Source organism: Cricetulus griseus, chromosome 2, assembly GCF_003668045.3.
Source record: "Cricetulus griseus strain 17A/GY chromosome 2, alternate assembly CriGri-PICRH-1.0, whole genome shotgun sequence".
NCBI classification, from domain to species: Eukaryota; Metazoa; Chordata; class Mammalia; order Rodentia; family Cricetidae; genus Cricetulus; species Cricetulus griseus.
The window spans coordinates 44,812,381-44,832,178 of NC_048595.1; the positions used below are offsets into that span (position 1 = coordinate 44,812,381).

The 19,798-nt window shown below is 37.7% G+C and overlaps 2 protein-coding genes across 3 annotated transcripts in view; one reads left to right on the forward strand and one right to left on the reverse strand.

Moving 5' to 3' along the window:
- The window catches only part of Prkaa2 (protein kinase AMP-activated catalytic subunit alpha 2), a 73,738-nt gene extending 54,787 nt beyond the window's left edge, over positions 1–18,951 (forward strand). For both annotated transcript variants that reach the window (XM_035439739.1, XM_027402338.2), the window contains one exon: positions 252–18,951. In XM_035439739.1, coding sequence (XP_035295630.1) covers positions 252–490 — 239 coding nt within the window. In that variant the 3' untranslated portion in view covers positions 491–18,951. The remainder of the gene's footprint in view (positions 1–251) is intronic.
- Positions 12,460–19,798, reverse strand: part of Fyb2 (FYN binding protein 2) — a 71,057-nt gene continuing 63,718 nt past the window's right edge. The window contains exons 16-19 of the mRNA XM_035438669.1: positions 17,623–17,709; positions 14,882–14,975; positions 12,582–12,738; positions 12,460–12,497 (exon numbers count right to left, since the gene is read on the reverse strand). Coding sequence (XP_035294560.1) covers positions 12,460–12,497; positions 12,582–12,738; positions 14,882–14,975; positions 17,623–17,709 — 376 coding nt within the window. The remainder of the gene's footprint in view (positions 12,498–12,581; positions 12,739–14,881; positions 14,976–17,622; positions 17,710–19,798) is intronic.

The window sequence follows — 19,798 nt, forward strand, 5'->3', positions numbered from 1 at the left end:
ATAAATGCTGCATCCTATATTGAGAAGGACTTAGGGGCACACTAGCTGTGGAAATGTTATGAGTCACTGGTAATGGATTACGACTGTGGGAAGGACGAGCTAGTGCCTCCTCTGCTCCTAACACACAGACATCACAGTCCTTACCAAGCTCTCCGAGCTTTGATCTGTTCACTTCCCATTCTCAGTGCAGAGGCTTCAGGTAAGACTTGGGCAAGTGCACTTGCTATGTTTACTGTTCTTTGGTCTTTCAGATGAGGTTGTAGAGCAGAGGTCTGGTTCTTCAACACCTCAGCGCTCCTGTTCTGCTGCTGGCCTGCACAGACCAAGGTCAAGTTTCGATTCCACCACAGCTGAGAACCATTCACTTTCTGGTTCTCTCACTGGCTCTTTGACTGGAAGCACTTTGTCTTCAGCTTCCCCCCGCCTGGGCAGTCACACCATGGATTTTTTTGAAATGTGTGCCAGTCTGATCACTACGCTAGCTCGTTGATAATCTACCACTGGTTTCTGTCTTTCTGTTACTGCACTGTGAAAATCACATATACTCTTTAAATTATTATCTCACTTTTGGGTATTACATACTCTGCAATATAAATTGATGTGAATATTCCCAGGTGACATGCAGTGTATTGGAATTACCGAAAACACAAAAGTCTGGCATTTTGTTTACTTTTAGAACTATTATTCTACTGTGCCTATGATAAATTCGAGTAGGTAGTAGTACCTTTAATGGATGAATGTTGATGTTCGCTAGTTTATACTTGTGAGTTCACTACACATGACTAGCACACTTCACTGATGAACCAGCTAACTTAGGAGTGGTTTGGTGGTACCTCCTTCCTTCATGTTTAGTGCACAGAAATTCAGTTTGCTTCAGTTTCAGAAGGTGTTTAGACGATCTAGGCACCCAGCTTTCTTGCACAAGACGATTAAGAAATAGTGTTAGTCAAATATTATGTAAGTATAGAAATCTGAAAGTCCTGTCCCCCTAAATACTAGAAACCAGGTTCTTTTTAATGGTTTCTGCTAATATTGCCTATTATTAGCGAGGAAGACTGTGTTTCTGTTAACAGATGCCCAGTCTCCAGGCTTTTAACATTTGTTCAGGGCCCCCAGTTAACTCCTACCACCACCACCAAGCAAGACAAAACCATGCAAAAATAGTACACAGTTAAATGAAACAAGGCAAAATACCAACAGCCCCTTGAAGGAAATTCTACTCTGACCCTCTGTTTTGTGTTTATGGGCCTGGAGTATGTTGGGAGGACCAGGAGGTAATGGCCCTGTGACATCTTTGCTAATTCACCTGAGGTTTAAGTTGTTATTGATGCCACCTCCTTCCTTAATAGCCATTGTCTTTGTTCATTGTTTTTTAATCTTTCAGTTGAAAACCCTGCTTTGTCCATAGGACCTTTGTGTACTTCCAAAGCTTGATCTGCTGTGACCTTCACTGTTGAACCTGATTGGACAGGGAAGCCTTAAACATTTAAAAGTATAGTCTCCTGGAATAAGTATATGTGTTGTTTACATATATACATGTATGTATTGACACATCAGTACTTTCAATCAAGGTTTTTTAATTTAAGATAAAAAACACTATTTAGCAGGATAAAGTTAATTGATTATATTTTCTTTTAGTAAAAGTATTTTAAAATTATGTATAACTTATCTAATAATGTATTTATTCATTTATTGTATTTATGTTGTGATTAACAAATCATTGACCTGATTTACCCTAGAAAACATTAAGCTCTTGATAATGAAAGCAACATTGCCTTGACAGGTTTCTCTTCACCAAAAATGGTTTGTTTTCTATCTACCAAGAAGAGCAAATGAGAGCATTAGACTAAAATTCTCATGTGTTTATGGAAGACAAGTTTGTCTGTCTTTAAATAGCTTTTTGAATCATTCGTTTACATCATAATGCATCAGATAATTTTGTAGTTTTTTTTTTTTTTTTTTTTTTTTTTTTTTTAGAAAATGATGGTCAGTACTTATCACCCCAACTTCTTAATATCAAAATAAAGGACCTTTGTTCTCCAATTTGAGAAAGTCAGTAGTGTACAATTAAGGTAGCTTAGGTTTTTAATCTTTGAAAGATTGCCATCTTGTGGCAATAGACAGTAATTTTTAGTAGTTATTTTAATAGCAATTTTAGTGAATTTGATGTTAGAAGCTTGCACATAGCAAAATTATTTTGTTTGAGTGATTATGATGCTATTCAAGAGCAAAAAAAATTTACTATTGTCCTATTTATTCCAATGTTTAATCAATATCCAGGTTGACAGTTACCTGTTGAATTTCAGAAGAACTGAAGGTCATCATTTTGTTTCTTTTCTTTTAACATCTTAAAACGTAATTGTTTTATGAATCTAGGTGATAGAGTAAATTGGTTTGCAGAGATAATTAAGTGACTCATCTAGCAAAATAGAAACTAGGACTTTGTGATAGCACAGTTTTTGTTGTTGTTGTTGTTATTGCTCTTGGCAACAGAGAAGGAAAGAATTCTTTGCAAATTTAAAATTTCTACATTTCAGTCAACATTGGATATAGTAGGTAGTGAGTTCATAGCAGGCTCTCCTCTTGGATTCTAGGGAGAATTACTGTTAGGTTATAGATGTGGGCCTCGTTTATGTCCTGGAAATGGACTCCACCTGGCTCTAAAATAGTATTTCCTAAAACAAAGAAATCCCTTGGAATAATTTTGGAAAATGTTGTGTTCTGCTCTGCACCTTACAGAGGACAGTGGGCATTAACACTAAAGACTTGGATAAGTTCTTTCAGAAAAAAAAGCCACATAACCATGTGTAACCCCAGCAATGCCCAAACTTGTTTACTGTTTTAAAATATCTGCTGAATATGGTTGTTTACCTGTAATCCCACTGGGGAACATGAGGCAGGAAGATATTTTAAGGCCAAACTAGACTACATAGATAGCAAGACCCTTAACATTCCATAAGAAAGTATGGAAAACAATTGTCCCTGAGTGCCACAGCCAGTGTGACACTTAAGTTAGCAGTTCTTCCCTTTCATGTGCTATGGACAGCTTGATTCAAATTTGGAACCACTCCATTTACCATGCAGACGTGTTCATCCTGAGTCTGCAGCTTGTATCACATGTTGGGTTTCTTAAACATATTGGTATTTTTTAGGTAGAACTTCTATTCTTTTTTCTCTTAATGGATGACTAAAAAGTCTTGGACAAAGTTACCGGAAGAATACGAGACTAGTGACTTGCTGTTATGGCTCCATGGAGAACCAATCAGCTTTAATTCATTCTTCCATGGCTACTGAACATTTTCTAAGTACTTTTATTGAGGACACCAAAGTTGAAGCCATCTCAAATTAAATCCACAGGGAGAGAGAAAAGCAAACCATTCACAAGTTAGCGTTTTGTTTTGATGAGGAAACCATTTTAGAGCCCCATGAAACATCTGGTCATCTGCAGAGAGAACCCAGGGGCCTAAGCTAAGCAGAAATGTATGTCCTTGTGTCAGGGAATTGGCTTATGTAGCACAGTAAGTTTCTACTTTATGCAAATAAGTCTTCAAAGATCCTTATATAATTCTGGGTATACTTTTTCCTTAGCTAGTTTGTACTCAGGGAATACAAATTTAATACTTGAGATAAAAGGAAATATAATTGGGAAATAATCATAAACAACCAAATCAGATTTTTTTATACTGCTTTATCTACTAATGTGTATGCATGCTCAGTTAATGTGGGCTCCACATTGATGTTTATAAGATTTAACATCCTGGAACATGCCTACCACAGACACTGTAGTTCTGTCTTCTGTCCACTGGTTAATAAGTTAAACTCCTGGTGTGGAGTCTCGTATCTAAATTTGAGATCTGCTCATAAACCAGACGGTTTGTGTTTGGTTTAAAGGTCTGAAACTCTTCAGTCTGACATAGCTCTACCTGTTACCTTTCCTTTAGTTACTCCACAGCTTTCAAGTAGGGAGCAGGGCTTTAATAGTTCTCAGCAACTCTGTTGAAAAGTTTGGGTGAAGGCTGTGTTCATCTCTTAGTAAGTTTCCAAATCCAAATCTTGGATTTGGCCTCAATTTTGAGATCCTAAAATGCAAGGGATAGGGAAAAGAGCTAGTTTCCCTTTGAACTTGAACGTTCTGCCTTGTTTATTTCTTCAGAGAATTTGTGTTAGTGTCTACTCTTTATGTATTTGCGCTTTTAATATCAGTATGAATGTTCTTTCTTAATTTAAGGCATTTCAAAGGTATATACACCTATATTATTATAAGCACAGCTACTTGGACTACTGGAATGCAAATGGCAAAAATCATCAGCAAATCTAAAGCATCACATGAATTTAACATTAATCAGAAAATGGCTAATATATAGTGGTGGCAGTGCTAACACACTTTCTTCCAGTAACCAGTCCAGTGAGCAGGAACAGCAGTCTCTCCATAAGTCATGAGTGCCATACATGGATTCAGTAGTGACCAAGCGTCCTTTGTGACACTTCACCTTTCTTTTGGGCTGAACAGTTTGAGTTTGTGAAAATCTGATAGGCAAGTAATAAAAATAAACACTGGTGTATTGCTTATAAGTCCTTGAGTGACATACAGTAGTTGTGATCGAATATATCTAGTTTAATTATAACAGCTAGTTGATTGCACTAACTAGATGTAATTATGTAAAATATTTATGATTATATTGATTTTTATAAGTATTTATAAGTTATTGAGGGTGCTTAAAATCCAGAAAAATCTCTAGAACATAATTTTTTCTTCAATTTTATTTATGTGATTTTGGGATGTGGGGAGTTTTGTACTGGGGATTAAACCCAGGACTTCACATACATGAAGCAAGTGCTTGTCTACTGACCCAAGTCCCCTCCTTATTTATGTAATTCTGAACATACAGTCTCTTCCTGTAAAGGAGAACTAGCCCAGCCCCTATCTAAGTGATCATAGTTTGTGATTGTTAAATGAAATAGGCTTATCTAAATTTCATATTGGTAATTTTTTATTTTGTGCATAAATGATATGACACTATTTTCATAGAGTGTATCTCTATGAATTACCTAATCACAATTGGCTTGATAGAAATTCTCTCAAACCTTTTAAAACTTGGAAATGTAACTTAAGTTAGTGAGTTTTAAACCATTCATATATGTATATTTAGATATACATATATGTTATTTAAAAACAAGCCGCTTCTTTGCCAGCCTTTCCTTGAATATTTATCATGCAGTTGATGCCACCAAACAGTTACACCATGAGGAACAGGAACCACAGTCTAGACTGGATTAAGTTTTGATTAAACTTCTTCTGCCATAACCTGATAAGAATCAGGTCCTATCTAGAAGTTACCTGTATTTTGTGAGCCAATGTTAATGTTTACTGCCAGCCTTGCATAACAATGCTGTTTGTGACTGCATGTGACTTTTGGTAACTATAGTTTATGTTTAAAAGCAGTTCAAATTTTATAGCGGCATTCATGATAATTTGGACAAGCAGGGTGGGTAAATTCAATTATATTTAAAGTGCAATTAAGGAAATTCTAGGGTATAATATTCTCTCCAGTTAAAAAAGTTAAGGATTTATAGAATGTCCTAGAATGAAGAAAACTTTGGACATAGACTTTTTTAAAAACAAGGTTTATACAGTGATTTTTTTTTTAAAATTCAAGATTTGCTACTTTTTGTTAAAGCTTCAAAGTGAATTGCATTGTTATTTCTCTCCTGCTAATCTAAATGTGAATTTTCACAGCTGAAAGTCTCTTGTAAATAAGTTTTGTTACCAAATGAAGACCATTTTTTGAGATGGAGAACATTTTCCTAGAATGGAAGAGACATAGACCCACTGTCTACACAAAGAAAGAAACAGTACCTGGTGCCTTCTCAAATAATTGCAGAGTAAAAGCAAACACACTTTCAAACTCCATTTTCTTTCGAGTTCCCTGTTTCCTTGTGACCTGCCCCACAAAGTCATGTGGTTTGCTTCTGCCTTTTTCAATTCCACTTGACCAAACTTCACACCATCACCCCGGCAGTTGTTCACTGAATAGAGTTTCTGTTTCATTTATTTCACTTTTTAAAGCCACCTGGGCAAATATTTGGCTGCCTTCTTGTGCTTTTAAAATGAATGCAATTACTAGCAATCTTTATATTTTAAAGTTTGTAAAGGAAAGAAACGCAGAGCTAAAGATCTAATCTAATTGAAATCCAATTCCCCATTTGCTACTATAGCAGCACAAGTTATGCAACCTTGTGTAGTTTTCTCTTGTACAAAATGTGGATAATAACCTACCTCACAGATGTGTGTGAGAAGTCGTTTGAAAGCCCGGAAGTAGGGGTTTATAGTCCCATATTCAACGTCAATCTTTGCTGTTGTACTAGACATCTTTGATACTGGTAGGATGAGTACCTTGTTTTTAGATGTTGTATGTAATAAGAGCCTAGTGCTGAGAATGTTTAAGATAGTTTCACAAATTATAGTGTTCTTATTGTAAGACACTTAAAATTTCTTGGAAACCTCAAATATTTAAATATCAAGCCTGTCTTTTGTTTCAATAAATATTTTATTCAGAATGTTGGCTGAAGCTGCCTTAATGTACCAAAATACAGCTTTCTGTCAAGACTGTTCAAAAATACCCATGGTTATACTGTTTTGAGTGTTGACTGTGAAGCTATCATAACTATGACCTTGAAGGATAGTATTTTGGTATTATTTTGGGAGTAATGGTTGTGTTTTTAACATGTTTAATGATTATACAGTGATTCTTGAGTGTAAACAATAAAATTGAAAGTTGGCAGATACTAGGTTATGGGTATGATCATAACATAATGTATTATTGGATAGTAATTATTTGATTTTTTTTCAGGAACACCATGCATTCATTCTCAACCTGTAATGTAGTCCCATAATGTATTAACTCATTGGTGCAGTGCTAGAGTATGTCTCTATTTAAGACATTGTTAAATTGACGAAATGGGACTACATTTTATAGTTGGTTTCAGAACAGAAGACAACAGACTCACAGTGATTTTGTTTAAATAACTATAGATTCTACTTTCAGTTTTATTTGCTATGCATTTTTGTGAGTTAAATGATTGTTGGGAAGGATTTATCTTCAGTAACCATGTAGAAAAGTTTAGTGAATTGCAAAGCGTTTCATATTTGCAGGTTCTGTCTAATTAATGTTTGCACTGTATGGAACTCATTGGCAACAAATGCAAGAGAAAAAGTGCCCTATCTGATTGTGTGTCTGCATTTTCCACAAAATCAAATTAAAATCTGGTCAATTTGAAAGCTATTTTTGTTTCTGTTCAGTCATTAACCTAATGTTCTGTGTTTCAGCTAATAATTCCTGAGAAAGCTGTCTTAGAAATTGCTTATGACTCATTGGAGATTTCCCACCATTGTTGTACACTTTTGTCTTTGTTACTGTACACTGTATTTTTAACCTGAGTCATATTTAAGTGTTCTATTTTTTATGACAAATTGCCACAATTTTAAGGACTTAGCACAGATGTATTATTTTATTCTTTGGAAATGCCACAGGTATACTTGGATTTTCTCAGGTTACTAAACACGTCTTCTACTACTGCTACACATTTACTATTAATATTGTTAATTACTATTATTACTACTAATAGTAGTAGTAATACAACAACTACTGCTAGTAGTATTTCTTCTTCTTTCCCCTTTTCCTGATCCCTATATTTTCTCCTTCCCCTTCTCCTCCTATTGTATTTTTGTTTTGTTTTGTTTTTGAGACAGGGTCTCATGTAACCCAGGTTTACCTCAGACTCACTATGGAGCTAAGGGTGATCTCAAACTTCTGATCTTTCTGTGTCTACCTCCCAAGTGTTGGGATTAGAGGCATGTACTGTTATTCTCATTTTATGCCATGGTGGGTATGCATACAAGGTAAGCAGTCTATTACCTAAGTGGTTTGTCATATATATATATATAGTTGTTTATAGGTTTGTCATATGCAATCTTTATTAGTTTGTAGAATGTTCTATCCCTAAATTCTCAAGACTTTAATTTGAAAACACATTAAATTTTGTTGTCTTTTCTGCATCTATTGAAATGATCATGTGATTTCTGTCCTTACAATGATTTATCTTGGTGAACATCTTTACTGTTAGTTAAATGGAAGCAATGGGGCTTCAGTTAGTTTTAAACTCTCACCATCAATTACAGTTTTATTCATTTATGATAGGGGTTTGAATGAGATGGCTCTCTGTAGGCTCAGATATTTTGAACCCTTGTTCCTCAATTGGTGGACTATTTGGGGAGGTTTAGGAGTGGACTTGCAGAAGGAAGTATGTCACAGGCTTTGATATGTATAGCTTTGCCTACTTCTAAGTTTACATTCTCTGCTTCATGTTTGCAGTCCAAGATGTGAATTCTCAACTTTCTGCTCCTGCAGCCATGTCTACTGCTTGCTGCTATGCCTCTTCATGATGGCCTCTTGTCCCTCTGGAATGGTCATGTTTTAGCAACAATAGAAAAGTAACTGGTACAGAAGTTGGTACCAAGAGTGGGACCTGTTTTGAAGAACCTAGTCATGTTGGATTATTTGAAGATTGTCTATATTTGGACATTCTTTTTCAGCAACAGAATAGTAAGCAATACACTTATCCATGTGTACCCTGGAACTGGAGTTACAGATGGTTGTGAGCTTTTATATAGGTGACGAGAATCAAGTTCAGGTCTTCCAAAAGAGCAGTCAGTGTTTGCAACTATTGAGCGATATCAGTAGCCCCATTCCAGTGACACAGGTTAAAACACATTGAGTTAATAATATACATAATTATGGGTAAATATATAAAAAATTAAACTAGTAAAAAATTAACAAGACAAAAACAAAAATGCAACAAAACACAAAAAGACACAGGATGAAAACATATACTAACCAACAAAGCAAAACAAACACAAGGAGGATAACTCTTAACCCTGTCTAGCCCTCACTAGCAAATGTTTCTAGTCCATCCATGTTCAGTTCCCAGGAGCTGAGGGCTGTGTGCTTCATTTCCAATGAAGTTCATTTACATGAACTCCAACTATGAGGATTAGAGCTATCAGGTGCTTATTCACAGGTGGAGTGACTGCAGTGCTCTGGCCTTGCTTAGGTGACAGCAGGACTGTGGGCATGGCTGAAGCCTCGGTGAGGGTGATGATCTCCCAGGTGATGGGGAGTAGAGGGGGAGCCTTGGCAGCACATGCTAACCTCTAGCATGATTGGCCAGGGAAAGCCTTGGGAAATAAGCGATGACTTCTGAGGTGATATGGCTACAACCTTGGGGTACTCATGCCAATACTGAGATGAATGGTGGGACCAACACCTTGGGCTAAATTTTCAGTTTTATAGCCACACTGTTCCCACTGTAGATTTTCAGAATATAGCACAGGTTCTGGCATTTGGGTTCTAAACATCCTGAAATTCCTCCCCCCTTTTTTTTTTTTTTTAATGACCCAGTCATTGTTCAATAGTTTTTCTATTTTCATGATTTAAATACTCTGATTTCTAGCTTTAGTCATAGAATACAAGAAATTTGGTATTTTTGAAAAAATTTGTTACGACTTGCTTTGTGTTAAAATATGTGATCTATGAAAATGTGTACTCTAAACTCTGCCGATGAAATAGTATGCAGATGTCTGTCAAGTTCGTTTGACGTTTTCTTGCTATGTCTGGCTGACTTGATGAGAACAGGGTGTTGAAGTCACCTACCCATATTACTATAGGCCTTTTTATCCAGCTGGGTCTGTTTAGTGGCATTAGGTGCACTGATGTTTGTTGAATGCACCTTTACAATTGTTCCTGTAATCAAAATGAAGTGACCTTGCCTAACTCTGGTGACTGTCTTCAGTTTTGAGTCTCATGTGTCAGGCCTCAGTAGGGCTGTACCTGCTTGTTTCTTTTTCCATTTACTTGTGATGATGTGTTAGGCTGCATTTGTCTTTGCCTGTTGAGGATTCATTTCCAAAGGCAAAAAAATAGATAAATCATGTATTTTTAACTTAGGGTTTTTTCTTTGAGACTTCCATGAGTACTGTAACTGTATCATTTCTGTGACTCCATGACCTCTCCTATAATATTTACTGTCACACAACCTCCTGAGCTCATTTAGTGTTCTTCCTGTGTACAAGTGTTTTAGAGCTGACTCCTTGGGCTTGTGTAACCTGTCAGGGAGCCTGTTCCTATAGAAGATGGAGTCTCCGTCAGAAGCCATTGATTGCCTGTTGCTCTTCATCTAGGTACGGGGTCTTGTGAACTTTCTCCTAATGAATATTGCTAAGAAGACTTTTTTTTTTTCCTCCATAATTTGTAGCTATCAATCGAATTCCTTCCCAAACATTGGCATTTCCTTTTAGTCTAATCCTTGACTGGGCCCCCTGTCTTTAGGGGAAACCATTCCTGCCATTTTCACTGCATATCATTTGCCTGAATTTTTTTCACAGTTCCCAAGAAGATATAGATTTTTCTAGTTTGTGTCTTTATTTCAAGTTGTAGGTAAAATTTTCTGTCCTGCCAGCCGACTCCCAAATAACCACACGGAAACTTATTAATAATTACAAATGCTCAATAGTTTGGCCTTATTACTAACTAACTCTTACAAGTTAAATTAACCCATTTTCTTATCTATATTCTACTACGTGGCTTTGGTACCTTTTCTCAGCACGGCATGTTCATCTTGCTTCTCCCCTAGTCTGGCAACTTCACCCTCTTCATACCAGAGCTCTCTTCCTGTCTGCAAACCTGCTGAACCTCTTTCTGCCTGGCTATTGGCCATCTAGCTCTTTATTAAACCAATGAGAATAACACATCTTTACAGTGTACAAAAAGATTGTTCCACAACATTTAGTGCCACTTTTGCTGTAACACCTTTATTAATTCTTTAGTCATTCCACATATAATGTGTTTATAAATACCTTTGATTCATGTGTTTTAGAATGAAAATTACCTTTATTGGCGAGTGCCACCTGGACCATGTCATATAGAGGAAGATGGAAGAACATATAGAAGCTAGAAAGTAGCTTTTAAATAGAAAGGATGATGCTGTCAGGAAAAAGTCTTCCATCGTGTCTGCTACTTAGAGTCTTCATGTGCGTTTTCGGGAATATAAGCCACATGAGAGCTGGTGGCCAGAGGAGGGTGTTTCATCTGGAGTAACAGGTATTATGAGCTACTGCATGTTGGTGCTGGGAACTGAACTTTGGGTCCTCTAGGAAATGGAAAAACATTGAACAGTTGAAAGCATATGTAAAATTTATTACTAGCATACAGTGCACATCAGGTAGAACCAGAATGTTATTTACAACTCTGCAATTTCTATATATTATCATGTGAATGAACTACATTTGGATATGTTTTGGGCATAGACAAACTAATAATTTTCCCTATTTTAAGTAGTATGAAGTTTTAACATGATACATGTAAATATTTTCACCTTTTCATTAAATATGCTTAAACACTTCTAAACAATACTTCAGGTTGAATTTGGAAAAGATACTTTTCTCCCCAGCAAACTATTTCCTTCAGTAGTACTTATCTTCTATTACTTTGGTTAAAAAATGATTATGGCTCAGGTGTGGTTTTGTTGTTGAGAGTACCATGGTTATACTATTTACTACTTGGAGTTCATATGAAATGTAGATGTGCACCAAGAAACGGCATTCAATGTGTACTAACATCAAAAGTTGACTAACCATCTGCACAGCTCACTGGTGCCATAAGGCAAGATGTCTAACTTGGGCTATGGCTCATTAGGCAAGAGCTCACGCACTAATGTTCTGTTTCACAGTCTCTTGAACCAGCAGTAAACTAGACATTGAAAGACAAACTTTTCTGAAGTAAAACCAACAATGACATGTTGAGGGTTTTCTTCCAAGTTTCTGACAGAAGTGTCCACAGTCCATCTCATTGGAGACAGGAACTGAAAGTGCTGTGAAGCCGGACTCACACTTTGGGCACATCCTGACTTATGCAGACCTTCCAAATAGAATCAGCCCTGATGCCTGGTATGGAAAACAGAACATGGAAGCATATAAACTAGATGGTAAATGCAACAGTTAGGAGATTTCAGATGATTTTTAAAAACTATTTACAAATGTGTTCTGCATGTTAGTTTGCCAAGTATACTCAAAAATCCAGGGTTTAGGCTTCCTCTGATGGAGTTTGAGAAATTCCACTACATAGCCAGGTTTCAGTTTTGGCGGGGTCAGGGTTACTCTATGTAGTCCTTGCTGTCCTGGAACTCACTCTGTAGACCAGAGTGACCTCGAACTCAAGAGATCCTCCCAAGTTCTGGGAAGCTAGTTTTTATAGCTCCATAGTGGGTGCGAATATACCATACCTGGTATGCTGAAAACTAACTGCATAGCTAGTTTCCTAATAAACTTGTTAGTCCCTTAAGACTAGTAAACATGATACTATATGAAGTACCTGGAACTCATGACTGGATATAAAATTAAATAACTTACTTGAAATGTAGATGTTCAATGAGCACATATCCATCTGTAGAAACAAAACTTACATTACTAACCTGAGATTTCTAGAGAAAAACTTTTTTTTTTAAATTAAAGTTCAACATAAACTCACATTTGCCTTTGGAGTTGCGACATATCACTAGGTTTTGTTCAGTGGTGTCAATGACTTCCAGCTGTTCTCCAGGAGTTATTGGCAGATCAAATATTCCATTTCGTGAATTACTGGAGCATGCTACTGCTCTGTTAATGACCACAATCTCTTTACCATACTAGAATGAGAAATTACTATAGTAAGGGCATGCCTGCATAGTTATTACAACAGAATTAATGAAAGATACAATATAGTAATCTCAAGAAACAGGATGCTAAATACTGACAAAATAAATGATGGGGGAATTAGAGTGAAAGTTCCTTAATAATAAAATCCAGAACAAAACATTTGTCTAATGTGATCATATTTTACAACTGTTTTCACATCCACTGATACATATTAGAACAAGTCCTGGTAGGTGTGCATATCCCACACAGTGGTATGCTGAAACAGTAACAAAGCTACCTCTTAACTCAGGAGAGGAAACACTTAAAGCTGTAGAGGTAGGTTTCTGTTTCAGGATGATGCTCCATCCTCACCTTTGAAGAGCATGTGTACTTTAAAATGGTGGTAGTTGGGTATATAGGGTAAGGAGATTCCCACTATGTATGGTGAAAGACAGGCATTTGTGAGGGAGCAATCCCTGGTGGGGAATTCAGTTCCTGATCCCACAGGATTGCTTCCATCACTGGTGTTTACTTCAACACATTAGGGTGACCTGACTAAGAGCACCTCTTGCTACCCTCACAAACCCCTAACATCTCTTCCTCTCTCTAGGCCATTGTTTTTGTTACTATGAATTCTCAGTGGTTTCTTAAAAAACAAATCTTAAGTTGGCCACCCTCCTAGTTACACAGTTCTGAAGTCTCTGTTGCCTTTAGGACAAGGTCCACATTTTTTTGGCTTGATGTTCAGGGTCCTTTGCACACTATTATTCCTTGTCCTTACTGAAACCCCAGGAAGCTCCATGGTGCTTTGTAAACATACCATGCTTCCCATTGCTCCAGGCCTTCACTCATGTGAGCTCTCTCTCTCCTTGAAATACTCTGCTGCCAACAACCTGTTATATATTTTTGTGACTACATGAACAATTTACTGCTGTAACTGTACTAAATATATTCCTATTGTAGGATTTAGTGAACACACTGCCTTTTAAATAGAAACTAGAGGTGAGTGTTCCTCATCTTTGTACCCTCAAGTCCTGTCAACAGTGAGGTACACAGTATTTTTTTTTTATTTGAGCTGGTTTGAAATGGCATATTATTTCCTAAAGATAAACTGGAAGCTTACCTCAAGTAATTAGGGACAGACTCATATACATACAGAGGAGATGGGATTTCTGTCCCATGTGGGCAAGGAAGAAAGCTTTGGTGGATTATAGGGGTCTTTTCAAGCAGAGATCACTATGCTGTTGTTTTTGATCTAATGTGTGGTGATTTCAGATAATAACTTCCTTATCAGCTTTGGCCAAGCAGATGATACTAGAGGTTAAGGGATTTCTGTATAGTCTTACTTTTAGTTCACTTTCCAAAACAGTCTGAGATGTTTATGGAGTGTGAGGTAGTGTTTTCTGCTGAACACATGGATGTGAAGATAATCTATGTCTCCTAGAATTTCATAGTTTTAGTATGATGAACTCTACCAGGAGTTGGTATTTACGTAAGCAGAAGAGCAATTTCCTTAATCAAAAGTTTGAGTAGGTGTTTCTGGAATGAGAAGATGCCTCAACTGGGTCTTGATAAGTGAACACAGCAGATGGAGAAAGCAGCAGGGGGATGTCAGATGAAGAGTAGACCAAGTTGGTGCAAGCTCTTTTAGAAACAGAATTGTGAGCACTTTGTTGCTAAAGCAGAAAGAGCAGAGACAAAATTTGAGGAGAGAGAACAGATCATCTTCCTTCATGACTTGAGGAAACTATTATCAAACATTTCTGGTCCCTCTGACTCATTGTTTAAAATGTTTCCTGAATTCAGAAATTCTCACTTTGGCAGAATATGAAATCAGGAAGGACTGTCTCACTAGACTCACTCAAACACAACACATGAAAGGATCTCCTTATAATCAGTATTGTACAAATGTGCTGATGGAGTGAGATTTCAATAGAGCCTTAAATAACATTTTTTGAAGCTTTACTGGATGGAATAGCAGTGTACAAAGGCATGCTAATATAGGAATGTATCTGATTGTTTTAGACAAAAGATCAGATCTTTATCTTAGAATGGCCAAAATGCAGCAACCTAATGGAGCCTTCAAGAGTAGAAGTTTCTAATTGTCAATAGTGTTAGTTTTCTGTTAATTTTCACTTTCAGAAAAGAACATACCTGAAATCTTTCTCTGAAAAGTTTTTCTTCTTTTTCCATTCTATTCTTTTCTAAGTTGTGCTTCTTAGCTCTGAAGAAGTTTTTGGGAGAAAAACTGGCAAGAAATAACATGGGTAAGGTTAAGTTAAGCATAACAAAATCCTAAATTTGTGAGTCTGAAGTCACCCTGTCTCAGGATAAACTCAGGTATATAATTTGGTGCATGTATAATTTTGCGTAATACATATAGTACTTATTTCATCTGTCTATACATACCCCTCTACTTGAGCAGATTTTCATAACTACTGAAAAAGGTAACACCAAGTATTTTTCTGTTTCATACATACATATGTGTTTGTATATTTTTCAGTGCTGAAGATCAAACCCAGAGCCTCATATACACTATATATCCACATTCTACCACTGAGCTATATCCCTAAGAATATTTTTGATAGCAAACAAGCATGAAATAAAATCAACTTGATATGATAGAACATTGAGTGCAGGAGGAGCAGTGGGGTAAGAGAAGTAACATGTTTATAGAGTAGTAGGCATATGAGTTACTTTTCTTTTTCTTTTGCAATGAGAAAACACCATGACTAAGGCATATTATAGGAGGAAATGTTTATTTGGGCTCATGATTCCTGGGGGATTAGAGTTCATCCTGGCAGGGAACTGGCAGACACAGTGACTGGAGAAACAAGCACCAAGCAGAGAGCAAACTAGAAATGATATGAGCCTTTAAACTCCCAAAGCCCACCCTCAAGTGACATACATTTCTTCAGTAAGACTATCTCTGAAATGTACCCAAACAGTCCCAAAAAACTGGAACCAGGTATTCAAATGCCTGAGACTATGGAGGACATTTGTCCCAAAACACCACAAAAAGGTAACTGTTTTTGACAATATTTGAATGCTTTCAGTATAAACAAATAAGATCTGGGGTGATGGACTGAACCCCTGAACTATGAGCCAAAATAAACACTTTCTGTCTTAAGTTGGCTTAGGGGGATATTTTATCACAACAACAAGAAAAGTAAGAAATACATGGACAGCGAGATGCAACAAACATGGGTCAAAGGTGAAACACATAAAATGGACTAATGTACAACAGAAGCTGACTGAGATGCCTCCCTTGTTCTGCCTCCTGCTTTACAAATGGAGTTTGGTTCTAAGCAATTTCAGTGAGGAGTATCTCCTATATTGGAGAATCTTTCCCATGCTTCTAGTCACAGCCACATTCTTGGAGATTACTGTGGCAGGCAAGTATACAGCATAGTTTAGCAACCTGATACCCTATACTTTGTAGGGTCTAAAAATGCGCTCAACAGCTTGAGACTCTTACCCACACACACATCTCTGATCAAGTCTGCATATACCTTCCACTATAAATGATCACCCAACTCAGATTGAATTCAGCTATACTCTGCTTATGTTTTACTACAGAAATGGAAAGGCCTTAACTAGCTTTGGGTACAGGTGTGATAAAGAAAACCATGTTCCCAAGAGAACTTTTAGGGAACAATCCCCTAATTTCCATTTTCTACTTACCCATAACTGGACACACACGATTAAAATCAGACACATTATGGAATGGGACATGCCCAGGAGACACATGGTTTTGTAACCCCATCTAAGAGAACCACTCTAACTACACCTGTGAATAACTGGCCCCTGCTCTCTTATAATACTGTGCTCTGACCTGTTTTAGCTATTTGAGTAAAGTTTCCTAAATAGTGTGTGTTGGTTTTTATTCCTTTCTTGAATAAAAATCCAAGAATCTGGAAATGTCCATCTCAGACCCTGACCACTGGTAATAATACCATTTCCATGCCCACCACTCTTGTTTAATGTCCTTCAGTGTCTCTGCACTACCTATAGCAAAATGCTGGTTCCTAGCACCCTACACAGGTGTTTGACTGTTGGACAAAGGGTCAGAAACCTTCCTGACACTGAACTTCTTGGATTTCTTTTTTGCAGTGCTATGCAAACAAGTATCATGTTTAATGTAAAAAAGAAAACCAACTTTTTCTAGTCTGAATACCTCTTTCCAAATTGAGAGAAAAAAAAAAACTTAAGGGAGGGGTTGCCTTTGCCACTCTGAGTTGTTTCAACTTGTGGACAAATGTCTGACTTCTGAGATACCCTAGGAAAACAATTGGTTTTGTTTTGTTTTTTAGTGCAGGCAAATCACCCACTGTTTACTAAGGATTTCCCCAAGAGGTTTGTTAGAGTCCCTGACCCTACCTCATGCACAGCAACTGGAAGAGGAGAACATAGCGAAGTATGCACATGCCCTTCCCAGAAGCCAGTGCAGTCTGAACCACATGAATGGAGGTTAGATCCCAAGCTGATAAAGCATTACTATTGCATTGTAACACTCAAGGTAGTCATAGCTAACCTTATATTTTAGCAACACTGGTCATTCCTAATTGTTATTCTAGTAAAGCTCTGTCCGTCTGGAGAAATGCTGCTATGGCCTAAAAGACATGCAGTCTGGAAGGCCTTTGTTTGCTAAGGGCTACCTCCCATGCTTGTTTCTCATCAGTGGAGAGGAGGGAGGAGGTTGGGGATGAATGTAAGGAACTGTGTGTTTATACCTTTGTCTTTTAATCCTCTCACTTGTACTATGAGGCAAGTGTTGCTATTCTCAGTTGCAGACAAGGACCCTGAAAATCAAATTTGAGGACTTGCCTAAGGTCGACAGCTGGTAAGAGGTGGGAACTGTAGCAGTGAAGTTGTGAGCACACTTGTAGTCTTACCTTTTGGATCCATCGCTGCTTTTTTTCCCCCTTTTCCCCTTTGATGTCAAAAACTTAGGCTTCCAAGTTTTAGGTTTATCTTCATCTCTGAGGAGAAAATTGTCTTGATAAAGTAAATGAAGATTGAACTAGTAAACACTTATAGAACCACCCATGCTTTCAACTCACCCAGAGGTCTGTTTCCCTGCTCACAGCAAGGCTGTACAGTGACCACATCACCCAGAGGTCTGTTTCCCTGCTCACAGCAAGGCTGTACAGTGACCACATCACCCAGAGGTCTGTTTCCCTGCTCACAGCAAGGCTGTACAGTGACCACATCACCCAGAGGTCTGTTTCCCTGCTCACAGCAAGGCTGTACAGTGACCACATCACCCAGAGGTCTGTTTTCCTACTCACAGCAAGGCTGTACAGTGACCACATCACCCAGAGGTCTGTTTCCCTGCTCACAGCAAGGCTGTACAGTGACCACATCACCCAGAGGTCTGTTTCCCTGCTCACAGCAAGGTCATACAATGAGCATCTGGGCTCTACAGGCTACATCCTCTATAGTAACTATTAGCTTCACTGTTGTGACTTCATTTACTGAAACAAATAGCAGGCCACACTGGCCCACAGGCCTGAAGCTACTGACCTCCCTTCTTAGTGGCCCAAAGCAAAAACCAAATTAGCCAGCTTGTAATCATACCTATCTCCTTTCTGAGTTTCAGTTTTTTTTTTTTTTTTTCTCTAAAGTGTAAATCCTACTAGTAAACTTGCAATTCACCAATGGCTAAGGATGTACCTCACCTCAGTAGGAATGGCTAACATAACCAAAAATTAATGCTTGTGGGAGTGCAAATTAGCATAACTATTGTAGAAATAAGTCTGAAGTTTTCTAAAAAATCAAAAATAAAATTACCACATAACCCAGGTCTAGGGCATATCCCCAAAGGACTTCCCATCTACTACAGTGGTATTTGCACATCTACTTTCATTGCTGTAGCTCTCACAGTAACAAGGAAATGGAACCAGCCTAGATATCTACCAACTGATGAATGGATAATGAGAATGGCAGAGGGGCTGGAGGGGCAGCTAAGGGGTTAAGAACATGTGCTGATCTTATACAGATCCCAGGTATATTTCCAGCTCACAACTGCCAAGAACTCTAACTCCAGTGGATCCAACACCTCTGAACTCCAAGGGCACCTGCACTCACATGCACACACATTCACATATTTAAAAAACCATCCTTTCTAAAAGGTGGTACATATATGCAGTGGAATTGTAGCTCTAAAAAAAAAATAAAATTTGTCGGGGAAAAGGATAGATCTGGAAAGTAATATTAAATGAGGTGACAAACTTTGTTTTTTTCTCATGTGGATCCCAGTTTATGTTTATGTATATATATATATATATATATATATATATATATATATATATGCATGAAAAAGTAGGTATTATAGAAAAATTGGGAACATTTAAGCACCTATCAGCTTTTCTCCTACTCAGTTTACGTAAGAAAAATCACTCGGTTTTCATACTGACTACTTGCTAATCTCTGGTCATTCTAAGTTTTCCAGAGACGTAAAAGAGATGATCAAAGAGCTAGACAATTTGTCATGGTGATAGAGGAGTTAGTGCTGTTGAATGTGGGTGTGTATGACTCCAGAGTCCATAGGCTTTCACCAGACTACTACTTCAAAATATCTCTTCCCCAAGTTACTGGAGTGTCCATCATAGAGACAGAAAGAAAGAAAGGAAGGAAGAAAGAAAGAGGATGATGTCCCCCTTCCACCAATCATCTAGATGTCTATAGCATTGATATATCTAAGTACTTCAGAAACTGCACTGGGAAGACAATAAACACAAAGACACATGACTGAGAAACTATACATTTTCATAGACATTATGATTCCCTTCAGAGTATGCAGTCCTGGGAACTGAACTCAGGGCTTGCACATGCAAGAGAGGCAAGCATTCTGTCACACAACTATATCCCAAATTTCAAACTATGTGGCCCAGGTAGGCCTTGAACTTGCTAATCGCCTGCTTCAGCCTCCTTAGAGACTGGAGTTACAGGCCTCTGCCACCAAGACCACTTTCCTTCAGATTCTGGTCACAGGCTCCATCAGGAGAGGAAGGATTCAGCCCTTCCCAGGAACTGAAGCTGCAACTGAGAAGGCTCTTATGAGACCAT